The sequence below is a fragment of the Choloepus didactylus genome, chromosome 12 (genome assembly GCF_015220235.1).
Source record: "Choloepus didactylus isolate mChoDid1 chromosome 12, mChoDid1.pri, whole genome shotgun sequence".
Lineage (NCBI taxonomy): Eukaryota > Metazoa > Chordata > Mammalia > Pilosa > Megalonychidae > Choloepus > Choloepus didactylus.
This window is the reverse complement of record NC_051318.1, coordinates 7,231,916-7,247,008: the sequence shown is the minus strand read 5'-3', so window position 1 is coordinate 7,247,008 and position 15,093 is coordinate 7,231,916. Positions and strand designations below refer to the sequence as shown.

The 15,093-nt window shown below is 35.1% G+C and overlaps 1 protein-coding gene across 5 annotated transcripts in view; it reads left to right on the top strand.

Annotated features, from left to right (window-relative positions):
- Positions 1–15,093, top strand: part of PDS5B (PDS5 cohesin associated factor B) — a 198,000-nt gene that overhangs the window by 77,987 nt on the left and 104,920 nt on the right. For all 5 annotated transcript variants that reach the window (XM_037799752.1, XM_037799753.1, XM_037799756.1 and 2 more), the window contains 4 exons: positions 1,742–1,887; positions 4,051–4,202; positions 5,337–5,450; positions 14,252–14,333. In XM_037799752.1, coding sequence (XP_037655680.1) covers positions 1,742–1,887; positions 4,051–4,202; positions 5,337–5,450; positions 14,252–14,333 — 494 coding nt within the window. The remainder of the gene's footprint in view (positions 1–1,741; positions 1,888–4,050; positions 4,203–5,336; positions 5,451–14,251; positions 14,334–15,093) is intronic.

Here is a 15,093-nt window from a genome sequence, read left to right as displayed (position 1 = left end):
TCAGAAGATTTTTTTTCTTTCTCCCATACCTGATAAGTGGTGGCAGACCTAAAAGTTTCTGTTGCTGGAGGAAGGGATAAAACTAAATGAAGGCCTATAGTAAAGTAATCCTTGCTATTGCTTGGGAGCATTAGGCTTTGATTTTTATCAGTTCCTATCAGATCTTCAATTATCTGACTTTCTTTGACCCTCACACACACTGTCCCATTTGAAATTCCAGGGGTCCTGTTCTTGACCAGGAGGTCGCTGTCCTGGGGTCAGCAACATTTCTGCCCTGTGAACCTTATATGGTGACAGTTCTCAACCCTCTCAGACCCAGTGCCTCCCTTTCTGGACAAATAATTTGTATTATTCCCCCTTATATTCTGAAATGAAATTTATTGACGAAGTTATCCACTTAATGCAATTAAAAAATCAACATTATGCCCTAATTGAAATATGTTAGAGAAACAAAAGGGAAGTAGTTTATAATATAATAGTGCATATTTTATTATGTAAATGTTTGGATATGACTATATGGTGACAACAAATGCCTCCACAGGTTGCTCAGAGGCTGGTTACTCTCTGCTCAAGGGGCTACGGAATGCTCTGTGAATGCTAGTTGGTAGGCCGTTTGGATGGCTACTTAAAAGGGCTAAACCCAGATTAAGCTGCGTTTTGGAGGAAAACCCACTCTATGTTTTATTCTTCATTTTCCTTTTATTTTTTTAACTTAACTTTAAAAAAATTGGGGTATAATTAACTTATAATAAAACATCTAGGTCTTAAATGTTCAGTTTGCTGTGTTCAGGAAGACGCAGCAGGTTTCCATGGCCCCCGATGTATCCTTGTGCCGTTTCCAGTTGGTTCCTCCTCCTCTGACCATTTCCTCCCTTGTGTTACCAGAGACTAGTTTTGCCTGCCTTTGGACTTGAGTGTTTGCATCTTGGAGCATATACTCACTTTTGGGGTGTAGAGGTCTGGCTGCTCTCTCTTAACATGTTTTTGAGTTTTATCCTATATTGTTTGTTTATTCATTTTAATTGTTGCATTGTCTTCCATTGTATGAATGTATCATAATTTGTTTATCCAATTTCCTTTCTGAAGTTTGTTAATTTATATCAGATTCTCTCTGAGCTCCCTTATTGTCCAGGGCTAAGCTCTACATTCTTGACTTTAAGGTCCTTCTCAGTCACTTGTCTTTGTTCGATCTATTTCGTTTTTCCTGACCTTCCCTTTGGCCTTTCTTAGTTGAGTTAAGTGGAATTACTTTATGGTCTTCCTTTTGATCCCATTTCATGGCGCCTAGTATCTCAGTTTTATTCTTTCAAATAACTTTGCTCAGCATTTTCCTACTTAAGGGCTGTAAACTTGAGTCCTCCAGCCTTTTCCCAATGTGACTTGAATGTTTTAACCATTTAAATAAAAAATAAACCCAACAAATAAAAATGAAATGCTTAACGTTGATATACCTCTTGGTTCCTTTATATGGTTTGTATAACTAATGTAGTTAGAAGCTCCTTAATCAACCACCATGTCCCCCAAATGGTGGAGGTGGGGGGCTGTCTACTTAGTTGCATATAAACTCCTGTCTTCTGACTTCCCTCCCTTCCTCCATAACTGGCTCCTTATTTTCTTGAAACAGTGAACCTTTTACTTTGGTTTTGTTTTATCATGGTTTATTTTCAAAGATTTTAAAGTCTTTTAAAACATTTTAATTATTGAAATTTCTGTTTTAATCAAAGAAAATCTTATCTTTCAGAGTATCTCAAGGTGAGGTCACATGACCCCGAGGAAGCTATTAGACATGACGTTATTGTGTCTATAGTTACAGCTGCTAAAAAGGATATTCTTTTGGTCAATGACCACTTACTTAATTTTGTGAGAGAGAGAACATTAGACAAACGGGTAAGTAAGCTGGCATAAATGCTGACTGAAGGGTTGTCATTTTAAGTGTTTAAGGCTTAATACTATTTCGTTTGAAACTTGAGATTTAAATGTAAGTAGTCTTTTCTTACGGGAGGCATTTTAATAGTGAAAATTACGTTTTTGGCAAGGATTTACTTTTTGTTACATTAAATTTAATAGTTTTTCTTTTTTTAAGATTATTCTCATTCAAAAAAATGAGATGATTCTTAGTGGTAGGGTGTTCAGGTGTTGATTGTACAGTTTTGGTGGTAAATGACTTTTGTAAAGGCTCTTCCATAATGTCTGCTGTGTTGTTGGCCTGCTCTTCTCTCTTTACTTTCAGAGCTGCTGTTTATATGGGTCTGAGTTGGTAGTCTTTAGCTGGTTGTATTATAATTGCCACAGAATAGAAAATAAAAGTTGTTTTCAACTTGTCAAAGCACAGCCAACAGAGCAGCCTGCTGGGAGCTTATCTTCCATGACCCCAAACATTCCTCTTTGAGTGAGCCTTACTAGCTCCATTGGTTCCCCGGGACTTCCTTACCTTCGTGTTCCCGTGCCTGGAGTGGGTCAGGCACTCAGGAAAGGCTCAGAGAATGTCTGCTCTCCTGTCCTCCGTGCTGCCTTCTTTTGTGGCAGGAGTTTGATTGATTTGGAAGTATTTTTGGTGAAGGATGAGAATCTTTGACATATTTAGGGGTTGATGAGCTTAGAGAGTGGGAGACCTATTGGTAGCTGTGATTAACTTTGGTTAGATATATAGTTTAAAACATTTTAACAGTCTAATAAGTTTGATTGTACCATCTCTGTCTTTTAATTCTCTTTGATAATGCTGGTTGTGGATAGGGGATGAATTGACAAGAAGTGCATGGTTTTCGCTCCAAATCTGTAGTGATCTGGAACAACTTAATTTAACTGGTAAATTAGACTTACTTTTCTGGGACATTTTACTGGGACATTAAATATTCAAAAGGCCAAAAGGCATACAAAAAGAAAAGGGAATTTATATTCTGTATAGGGTAACAGCCAAGTAGTAAAGTAATCATCTTACTAGTTAGACTTGAAATTTGATGTAAGTTTTTGTGTATTGTGGGGATTATGATCCCCCTAATTTCTTTTTTTTTTTTGTATATTTTCTGATCATCATGTCATAATCATAATAGCTTGGTTCATTGATTTAAAAATTGAGTACCAAAAAATAATTCAATATATTACATGCTCCATATTAGAATATGCTGTATCTTTAAATTCTCTTTGAAGTAGCATTTTGGGGAATTAGAATTAGAGATAACATAGGGAATTAGAGATCTAAGATTTTACAAACAAATCGAATTCTTATTTTATGAGTAAGTCTATTAGAAATATTTTATTTCAGTTTGTATTTGGGGGATGAATGAGCTAAGAACTATTCTTAATGTTCTTGTAATTAATTCAAACAAAAGCCAAGAGAAGAATGTTGCTCTGAGTGAGACACTGCGGAGGAAAAATGAATAATCTATGCAGATTTGTGAAATTCCTGCTGATTATAGTGCTATTTAGGTAAAATTAAATAATAAATTCATTCCAAGATAATTAAGCCATGTAAGATATACTAAAAGAAAATATATTTGTTTAAAAAAAAGCAATTGAATGCTTTTCTTTTATTAAACCTTGGTTCCCAGATATACACAATGAACTCGATGTGTCTTTCAATCAGCATTTGATAAAGCCAACATCATGTGTACCTTCAATCCATCTGAATTTTTATTATCGCTGATGTAGTATAAGTATGCTCAATATAGACCAGAATTTAGAAAACATTTATAAGGGATAGGCCACAGTTTATCCAATTAACTCCATCTTTGCCTTTAAAAATTTGATAGCATGCTTTCCTTCACCAGTTCTAAGTGATGGTATGTAGATTATGATTGAGTTTTTTTTTAAGGGGTAGGTGATAAGTTTAACATATTAAAGCATTAAACTTCTTTATACATGTAGTTGATGTATTGAGAGTTGTGTTTTTTCATGAATGTATTATTTATAAATTGATATACAGTATCTGAGACTTGAAGAAAATATATTTTGTAAAGGAAAGGACAGTTAAGAACTAGAAAACTAGACTTTCCTGAGTTCATATACTGCTAGCATTTTTAAATTATGAGAAAACTTTGTTTTTATTTTTAGTGGAGAGTGCGCAAAGAAGCCATGATGGGACTTGCCCAAATTTATAAGAAATATTCTTTACAGTCGGCAGCTGGAAAAGATGCTGCAAAACAGATTTCATGGATCAAGGACAAATTGTTACATATATATTACCAAAATAGTATTGATGATCGGTAAGTTAAGTACACTTTATATAAAATATTTGATAATATTGAGTAGTTTATTATGTTGTTGGTCTGTGTTTGTGGGCAAACTATTTTCTCTATAACTTTAAGCACCCTCCTCAGCTATTACTACCAGGTAAAGGTAGCAATTGATCAGTTTCCTTCCCATCAAAGCCATAATTGAAGCCCTAATGAAAATATACCTTGAGGGATGGGTACAGTTTTTATGTTCATTTTCATATCTGTTTTTGACCAGAGTAATATTTGATAGAAGTGTATATAGTTATAATTTTTATTTTGTTTCATCAGTAATTCTGTAGGGGTCTTCATTAATTTTTTTTTCCTTTCTCATTAATTTTTTTTCCTTTCCATTTGAGGGTCAAATATAGTCTTAATATTTTTCCATTCCAGGCTAAGGTTAAAACTTTTATGGATCTTGATTATTTAGTAAATAATAGAGCTGCAAATTCTTCTTACAGCCTGAATTAATTTGACCAATTGTTAGTGGGATTCAAATGTAGTGGGTCAAGGTAAGAAAATTAAGAACCAGTAGGTCATATTACAATTTCAAGAGCTACAGAAACTAGAAACCGAGTATCTTTAGGTTAATAGTACCTAAAAAACTTTATAGGGAGTTTCTTTATAAAATTAAAGTTTCTAGATTTTTTGGGTATGTGGCATCTCAGTGCACAGAGATTTGCATTATAATTTGATAGTATTTTTGTCAGTAGTTTTAACCAGGTCTTTTTTCATGATATCACTGTGAAAACTCAAAAGAATCTTAAAGTTTCTCTCTGTATAGTTTTTAATTTGTAGAAATACAGAATTTGGCACTTAGAAGGACCTGATGTAGTGTTTTTAAACCTCTTATTAATTAGATACGGAATTTGAATCTCAAGCACAACTTGCCCCAAGTTATGCAGGGCTAATTGTTGTCTTAACCGGATGTAGGGCTGTTGCCAGTCCATTCAGCTAAATCCTTTTTTGGCTCCTCTTCCTACAGAAAAAAGGCTTTGATTTGGAAATCTCATTTCCCTTCAGGAAAGCGGGAACTTCTTTAGTCTGTGTTCTTTATGAATTTTGAAATTTTATATAGAAATTTAATACATGCATTTACAGTGATTTCTCTCTGTTCTTTTGTAGATTGCTTGTTGAACGCATCTTTGCTCAGTACATGGTTCCTCACAATTTGGAAACTACAGAACGGATGAAGTGTTTATATTATTTGTATGCCACGCTGGATTTAAATGCTGTGAAGTATGTTTCATATATCAACCTCTTTATTCTTTTCATCTTTTGCAGGGTACTTAATTTTATGAAAAACAAACCACAAATAATTGTTTTAGTTGTAAAACATTGCCTAAAGGGTCAGATGACAATAAAATACTTGGCCATTTTTTCACGAAGTACTACTATCAGTATGTAATTAGCAGTGTAAGCCATAAAAAACCAGAGCTGATTGACATGGAGTCTTTTAGGATTTTATTTTTCTCTTCCTTGATTTTTGTATTATAGGCATCTCAAGAGATGCTGCCTGGTATACCTGTTCATTCTTTTTTTCTTGCTGTTTTCTTTAGGGTGTTTGAAAGGTCCATGTTGTGAAAATACTACCCCCCCAAAGCTCTTCTTCTCAACCTGGTAATGGTTTGAATTATGCTATAGGCCTGTATTAGGGTACAAATTTTTGTGTTGCACAACCTCAACACAATGTTGTAGTTTGGCAGATGGGTAGGCACAAGTATATTTTAATGATGATGGTTCATTCAAAAAATACTCTTGATGTCTAGGTAAGGAATTGGCATTTTAGATGTGGAAGAGACATTGCTAATCTAATTGAATCACATTCAGGCTTGACAGTTGAGGCATAGAGATTTGCCCTAGGATTTAGGAAATGCATATCCTTGGTATTCCAGCAAACATAGTTTACAACTGTTGGGATTTAACGTAGTTTGTTTGGAAGTAGTAATGTTGAGGAAAGTATTGGAGAGGGAAATAATGTACACTTCTTGATAACCAGTGTTTTCCAGGAATTAGAATATGCATTGTCTGTGGGTGCTTTTGTACCCCAGTGGCAGAGGTGAATGGTTACCACAGAGGCTGTGTGGTCCATGGGTACTGTACGGCCCTTTAGAGGAAAAGTTTGCCAACCCCTGGCATAAGTGGTATTTTTCTTGCTTTACACATTATGAACTGAATCAACAGATTCAGTTAACTTGCCCAGAGTCACATAAGTAGTAAGAGACAGAGCCAAGATTTGAACCCAGCCCTACCTGGTTCAAAAACTCATTCTTTTTCCACTATAAATTGTAAAATACATTACTACCCTATTTAATTGATTCAAAAACATAAAATTTTTGTATGTTAACATCTCTGGAATTGAAATGCTTCCTAAAGTGCTGGTTTGCCATAGTTTGACAACTCTTTTCTCTTGGTATGTAAAGCAATGATGCATCTTACAGTCGATGGCACCTTAGGTTTGATGAAATACTGTGTGTCTATAGAGTGTGTGTGTGTGTGTGTGTATGTGTGTGTATATATATATATCCCATTTGAAACAAACTACTTGAAATCATAGTCAGTTTACACTTTTTGGCTCAACTATCATTCAAGAGTAAAAAGGAAATAAAGATACTTTCCAGCAAAAAAAATGTGAGTTTACAACTCAAATCCCAGTTAAAAAAAAATTACTAAAGAAGAGTAATTACATGTGGTAAAAAAGGAAATTAAATTCAGAAGGATAGCAAAGGATGCAAGGAGCAACCAAAACCTCAAACATTCAAGGCGGGAAAACCCACCAAAGAAAGCAGAGCTTCCTTTACAAGTGGTGGGGGGATGGATTAGAAACTAGGTAGCAACTAGGATGATATTTAGTCGGAACCACTGCAAGAGTATCCAAGCTCTCTGCGTGTCCCTGGGATCCTGCTCGCATACCTGGGCACAGCAGGATCCTCCAAGACTTTATCCCACTGTTAATTGTTCTAATTGGTTGGTGCAGTGCCTTTGTTAAATATTTTTGAATAATTTTGGGACCTATCAGATGGTAACACGTGAGATGGCATATTAATAATGAGCATGAAAGTGCTTTAAATTCCTTGTATCATGCAAGAGCAAGAGCAACGATGTTGATTAATTGGCATGTACTTGTCAAGTGTTGCATGTTAAAAATTTATATTCACCCTTAAAAAAACAGAACTAGAATGTATAGATTCCAAAACCTGTAAAGATCTGAGAACTTTTAATACGAGAAAAGACCTAAAAGAAAATAAAAGAAAAATGAAGTAAATAGAAGCAAAAGATAAATAGCGGTTATAAAACCGGATACATCAGATTTCACTCATCATATAAATGACAAATATGATTGAGTTGAAAGAATAAAATGCTAATCATAAATGAGATAAACTGAAAAATAAGGCCTAGAAAAAGTTAAAGTAAATTCCTATCAGTGGATCAATACTCAAAAGAAAAGGCCTTGTTCTACAGAAATGGTTGGTGAGTGAATGCATATTTATCTGTTTCAGGTTAAAATATTTAAGGAATGTATTGATCATTTTCAAAAACTTTTCAGTTTGAAATATTTTCAAACTTTTAGGACATTTGCAAAAATAATTCAAAATTCATACAGAGAACTCCAACATATTCCCTCCCCCCAGATACCCAGATCCATCAACTTTAAACCTTTTACCACATTTGCTGTATCATTCTATCCATCTGTACATCTGTCTGTTTTCTAAACACTTGAGAGTAGGTCATGTATATCATGGACCTTTGAACAGTTGATACTTCCATGAACATTCACTTTATATAACAACTTTATGTTTAACATTGATAAAAGCTGTGGTCTGTATTCCAATTTTTTATGACCCAGTAATGTCCTTTGGGGCATTTTTTCCTCCATTATTAGATCCAGTTCAGGATCATGTATTGCATTTTTTTGTTTGTTTGTTTTTGTTACATAAAACCAAAACTTTATTCCTGTTTGATAAACCCTCTCAATTTTTAAAAAATGAGGTAAACTGAAAAATAAGGCCGAGAAAAAGTTAAAGTAAATTCCTATCAGTGGATCAATTTTTTAAAATTGAAATTATTCATATACCTTACAATTATCCAAAGATTCAAAATATACAGTCAGTTGCCCATGGTACTATCATATAGCTTAGCAGCCATCACTAGTTAATTTTTTTTTTCAATTTTTAGAATATTTTCATTACTCTAGAAAAGAAATAATTTAAGACAAAAAAGGAAACTGAAATCCTCCCAACCCCCTAGCTACCCCCCCTCCATTATTGATTCATAGTTTTGGTATAGTACATTTGTTACTGTTGATGGAAGAATGATAAAATACTACTAACTGTAGTATATAGTTTGCAATAGGTGTATTTTTTCCCTATATGCCCCTCTATTATTAACTTCCAGATGTGTTGTCATACATTTGTTCTAGTTCATGAGAGAGATTTCTAATGTTTGTACAGTTAATCATGGACATGTGTTCCAAACCTCTCACTCCTGTCTTTTCCTTTCTGTCTGCAGTGCTCCCTTTAGTGTTTTCTGTAGCACAGGTATCTTGTTCACAAACTCTGTCATTGTCTGTCAGAGAATATTTTACGCTCTCCCTCATATTTGAAGGATAGTTTTGCTGGATATAGGATTCTTGGTTGGTGGTTTTTCTCTTTCGGTACCTTAAATATATCATCCCACTTCCTTCTTGCCTCCATTGTTTCTATTGAGAAATCCGCATATAGTCTTATCAAGCTTCCTTTGTATGTGATGGATCACTTTTCTCTTGCTGCTTTCAGGATTTTCTCTTTATCTTTGACGTTTGATAATCTGATTATTATTAAGTGTCTTGGCATAGGCCTATTCAGATCTATTCTGTTTGGGGTACGCTGTGCTTATTGGATCCGTAATTTTATGTCTTTCATAAGAGATGGGAAATTTTCGTTGATTATTTCCTCTGTTATTGCTTCTGCCCCTTTCCCCTTCTCCTCTCCCTCTGGGACACCCATGACACGTACATTCCTGCATTTCATGTTGTCATTCAGTTCCCTGAGACATTGTTCATATTTTTCCATTCTTTTCTCTATCTGTTCTTTTGTGTGTAGGCTTTCAGGTGCCTTGTTCTCCAGTTCCTGAGTGTTTTCTTCTGCCTGTTGAGATCTGCTATTGTATGTCTCCATTGTGTCTTTCATCTCCTGTGTTGTGCCTTTCATTTCCATACATTCTACCAGTTGTTTTTTCGAACTTCCAATTTCTACCTTATGTACGCCCAGTTTTCATTATATGCTTCATCTCTTTTGCCATATCGTCCCTAAACTTTTTGAATTGATTTATTAGTTTCAATTCCTATATCTTAGGAAGTGTAAGTTTGTTCCTTTGACTGGGCCATAACTTGTTTTGCTTAGTGTAGGTTGTAGTTTTTTTGTTGTCTAGGCATCTGGTTTCCTTGGTTACCCCAATCAGGTTTTTCCAGACAAGAACGGAGTCAGGTCTTGGAAGGAGGCAGTAGTATCCTGTTTCCTTAAGGGTGTCTTAGAAGATTGCTATGCTCTATGAGGCCTCAAGTCACTGTGCTTTTTGCCCAGCAGGTGGCGCCTGTCAGCCTGTAGCTCCCAACTGGTATAAGGAGGTGTGGCCTGTGGCTATTTTCCCCCAGGCTCTGGGGTCTGGTTCTGAATGGAAGGTGATTAGTGCAGCTTGGCACAACCTCTTTCCTCTTAGGGAAGATACACCCCCTGGGGAGATATCATTTGCATTTGAATAGTCTCTGTGTCTCTGCTATCTCCACCCTTGTCTGGGTCAGAGCGCTGGGAACTGAAAATGGCTGAGGCTTTCTCCACCGAGCTGAAAAAGGGACAGAAAGCCCCCCTTCTGGGCCTTTCCACGGCCACCATCAGTTTCACCCAACAACCAGAGATAGCACCTGGTCCTCTGGGCTCACCCTCCCTCCCAGAGAGGTCCTCAGGCTCTCCAAGGTCAGTCATCACCAAAAGCCTCTGTCTGCTTGTTGGGGATTCATAGCTTGTATTGAGCAGTTCATGTGTGTTAATTAAAACCTCAGTTGGAGCTGGGTTAAGCTATATTCGCTTGTCCAGAGAGTGCTGCTCTCTAGCACCGCGAGGCTTTGCAGTGTGGGCTGCCAGTGGGAAGAGGGGGCTCTTGGCTTAGGTCCACAGTTTTTACTCACAGATTTTATGCTGCAGTCTTGGGCATTCCTCCCAATTCAGGTTAGTGTATGATGAGTGTACAGTCACATTTGTCCCCCCACAGTTATTCCAGATTATTTACTAGTTGTTCCTGGTTGTTTATTAGTTGTTCTAGGGGGACTAACTAGCTTCCACTCCTCTCTATGCTGCCATCTTCTTCCGCCTCCATGTATTGTATTTTAATTGTCTGTATAGAACATTTTTTAATTGATTTTTTATTTTAACCAACTTTTTGGAATTACCTGATTAAAAGTCTAGTACTTACCAACATTTTAGTATTTTAATTTTAACTTTACATGTATCTGTGATAATTTCCTTCAAAAACATGTAAGTTTTTTATTGTGTAATATTAATACACACAAAGAAAGATATCACATATATGTAAGTTGGGAAGCATAATAATAAAATTCACATCCCTGAATTTACCACCCAAATTGTGAGTTCTTCTTTTCATCCTACTGTCTTCCTCTTAGAGATAACTGTTAGCATTCATTTTGTGTGTATTATTTCCTTTTAAAAAATCGGGGTGTGTGTGTTTATCCCTCAGCAATATGTTACTTGGTTTGCTTGTTTTTAAACTTTATGAAAATAGAATAATTGTATGTATAGTCTTCTATGACTTTTTCACATAGTCTATTATGTTTCTAAGATTCATTCATAATATTACATATAGCTGAGGATCATTCACTTTTACTGTGGTATAGAGTTACATTATGTCATTATGCCACACTTTATTCATTATCTTGACATGAGAAATTTGAATCAATCAAGGATGGACATTTATGTTGTTTCAAATTTTTGATAGCATAAACAGTGCTGCTATGACATTTTTCAATAGAGTACACACACACACACAGTTTTCTCTCTAAGGAATGTGTTCAAGTGGTTCTTAAATTTGCCTACTTATTGGAATCACCTTGGGGAGGTTTAAACACTGTTGATAACTGAGACTCACCTTCATAGATTCTCATTTAATTTCTCTGGAGTTGGAGTGTAGTCTGGACACTGGAATTTAAAAAAAAAGTGTTTTAGGAGATTCTAGTGGGTGATCACGGTTCTGAATCAGTGGTGTATAGCTAGGAGTGGAATTGCTGAGTATGTGAATTTTCAGCATTATGAACTAGCATCAAGTTGTTTTCCAGCATGATTGTACTAGTTTACACTCCTATCAGTGGTATGTGATTCTCTGCATCCTCCTAAATATTATCAGACATCTTAATTTTTGCTAATCTTTTGTATAAAAATTTCTTACCACCTTTACTTTGATTTTCCCTGAATACTGTAATAATAGTGATCTTCTCATAGATTTATGGCAACTTAACATTTCTGTCACACCACAGTCCACACCATTCCCAACTATAATGCCAGCCCTGCTTTACTCATTTAAATTACCAGAGGTCATTGGAATTTGTGACCTCTCATTAGTTTGAAAGAGGCTTGAGAAATAGCTGCTTAAGGCAGGTACCTGGGTAGAACTTGTTTGGTGAGAAGTCTTTCTTATTAGTTGATAGAGCTAGCTGTATGTTTTATTCTTTTGCTTTGTTTTTGGGGAATGACAAAAATACTTGGCCTTTGGATGACCCCTTCGTTAACGAAACGTCTTGATTATTGCAAAAGAAGAAAGAGGCAGGCTTGAGTGCTCCCCAGCATGGTGGCATTTCCTGCTCCTGCCAGCTTCCCAGAGCTGAAAATTCACATACTCAGCAACACCACTGATTCAGAACCATGATCACCCACTAGAATCTCCTAAAACACTTTTTTTTTAAATCCCAGTGTCCAGACTACACTCCAACTCCAGAGAAATTAAATGAGAACCTATGAAGGTGAGTCTCAGTTATCCCAGAGTTCCCACGAGGGATAAGCAAGAGGTAGTCTTGGTGTCTGGGAAGACCTTCTCTTTCCCTGGGCAAAGTCCTCATCTGGACAGTTTTGAACTTCTGAGTCTGATGGGTAATTTGCTCACCTGGGAGCAGAAGGTGAGAAGGGAGTTTCTCTCCAACATTTTGACAGATCCTTGCTGAAACCGTTTCATTGGGAGCTGCCTTTATTAATTAATTATTTTATTTTTTTTTTTTGCATTGCTGCACGCTGGGCTGCAGTAACAAGGAGAGAAGCCTAGTGGGGGAACTGTTGTGTATAGGTGATAATTTAAATGTTAAATAACAAATGTAGAGAATGCAGGCTCTAATCAGATTGTTCATGTTGATTTAGTAACAGAGCAGGGAATTCAGACTTAAGAATAAATAAATGGATATTTGTCTTGTAGTGTAGTAATGCTGTTTCTATTAGTACAACTTTTTTTTCTTTTTTAAAGAGGGAGTATTTAGAAAGACAATATATAAGGACATGTGAGCTTGAATATTGATTTCTCAGTCTTACCAAATTTAGTATTTCTTGCCACTTAATATAATTTTATCAAAATATTTGAGAAAACAGTTCCTCTAAATATCAACAAAGATCATTTTTTGATTTAAGTTATAGCTATAATACTTTATAATGGGTTTTTGAATTGCCTAAGAGTTCAGTTTTAAATTGACTTAATAACGATAATTAGGGAAAATAATTTCACTCTGTTTTAATTGAAGCCAAGTTTCAAAACCAGGCATTTTCGAAGTTGTAACTGAAGATAAAGTATGTAGGAGAGAGGAGATACATTTGATTTTGGAGTTCAGAAGTAATACCATTGATGACTACTCTGTTTCTTTAGAAATTATTGTTTTAATTATATAGCTCTCATCTAGCTGTTTGGTTTTTCATGCTTCGCGTACAATGGTCATTTGGTTTCAAGGCTTGCATTCTTAAATTATGCCTATTTAACTTTTTTTGAACTTTAATAACTTGAAAATGGTAAAGTGTAGCTATTTAAAGTATAATTTCTGAAACAAAAATGCCCCAGTACTGTTCGTTTGCCCACACCATGTGAGGTGACTACAACTGTAAAGGAATTTGTGTCCAAATTTCATCAAAAATATCTCCTTAAAAAATCCAAAGGTATTAGTTAGGCATTTTGTTAAAGAGAAGAATGAAGGAATCAAGCAATTAATTATCTATCAGAGGAAAAATTGTTGTTTTCTAGGCCTCTGTTTTATATTACTGTTATATGGCATTGCTTCATTAAATGTGGGAACCGGTTAATAGAAGTATAGATAATTGAAAGCAGAAAATAGTGAAAAATATTATTTGGTTTTAGAAAATGTCCTTTTTAAACTTTAAAATCTGTGTGGTTCTGATATTCTTTATCTCATCATTTCAATAAAATTAACTGTTCTCCTTTCTCTGATTTATATGTTTTTTGAGTACCTATATAATTTATTCTGAGATTTAAATATCTACCTGAGAACAGTACTTTGAAGATATCATCTAGATTTTTGCCACATAAAAATAATTTTCATTCATGCAAACATAATTCCAAACAGTTTAAAATTTAAACATATAAAATTTCTATCTAACACATTTTCTCATGGCTATTTCTCTTCGAGTTGTATGTTTGGTTCCATTTCATCCTGCCTATTACTGGGCCTCACTCCACCAATTACTGCTTTCCTTCTCAAGTTTATAATTTCTCTCTCCAGTTAACGCTTGCTGCATTAACTACAGACGTGCTCCGGTGATGATGGTCCCTCCCCATTTTTGTGCAAAGGACAACAGCTTCTTGCTGTACTTTTAATTGGTTTTATCTGTTATAGTTGAGTCCTCTCTTTCCCGCCACACCTCTTCACTTGTTCAGTCCTGTGAGTCTCACTCCCTCTCTGTCATCTCCTTTTGTAATTTGAGCTTTTTCCTTTTAGGTTATATGGTTGAAATATTCTGGAAGAATTTTCATCCTTTTTGTTACTTAAATCTGTTTGTGTGTTTCAGAGCATTGAATGAAATGTGGAAATGTCAAAATCTACTCCGACATCAAGTAAAGGATTTGCTTGACTTAATTAAGCAACCCAAAGTAAGTTAAATTTTAAAGAAAATTTTTCCTTTGGTAATTGTTTTCTAAAACACGTGTATTTTATTTATTTCCTATTTCCTGCTGTTTAATGTTTCCATTGCTGCTGTGTGTTAAACAGCTGTTTCTGTGTGGAACAGTTTTGTCTTTAGGACTACCATTCCTAACTTAGAAAACTTTAATTTTTAAGAAACTCATTGCCAGAAAAATTTTAAACATTTATTATATCTACCAAAGGTGACAGCCAGCAGGAAAGAGAATGTTCTTCTGTGTACTCAACATTAAAGATTTTTTTGGCAACTTTTTTGTAACTTTAAAATAAAGAAATATGAACAGTAACTCAGCATTTTTGAAGGCATATAAATTAGAATAAAGTTATACTTTATCTTGCCACACAAAGATGCTGCCATCATCTTTATATAGTCTTGTGATTTTAGGACATTTGAGTAATCATATAATTATCATTCAGTATCTTATTTTAACTTAAAATTAATATTAGTGCTCATAATTATAATTTAGTAGTGATAGTCATCCAGTCATGTTCTAAATGTCCATATTCTTGGGCTTTGAGAATTATTCTCGGTTTGTTTTGTTTTTAGTTTGGGAATGCCATGTATAGGCTGATAAAAGGTATAATTCATTAAAAATCAGTATCTTGGTAATTTTAAGTTGCATTTGAGGGAGAACAGTACAGCATTTTTCTTCATTTTTTTTTCCGTCCATAGTGTTCCCTACCCTGTCCCAGCGTGTGTATCCCATGTCC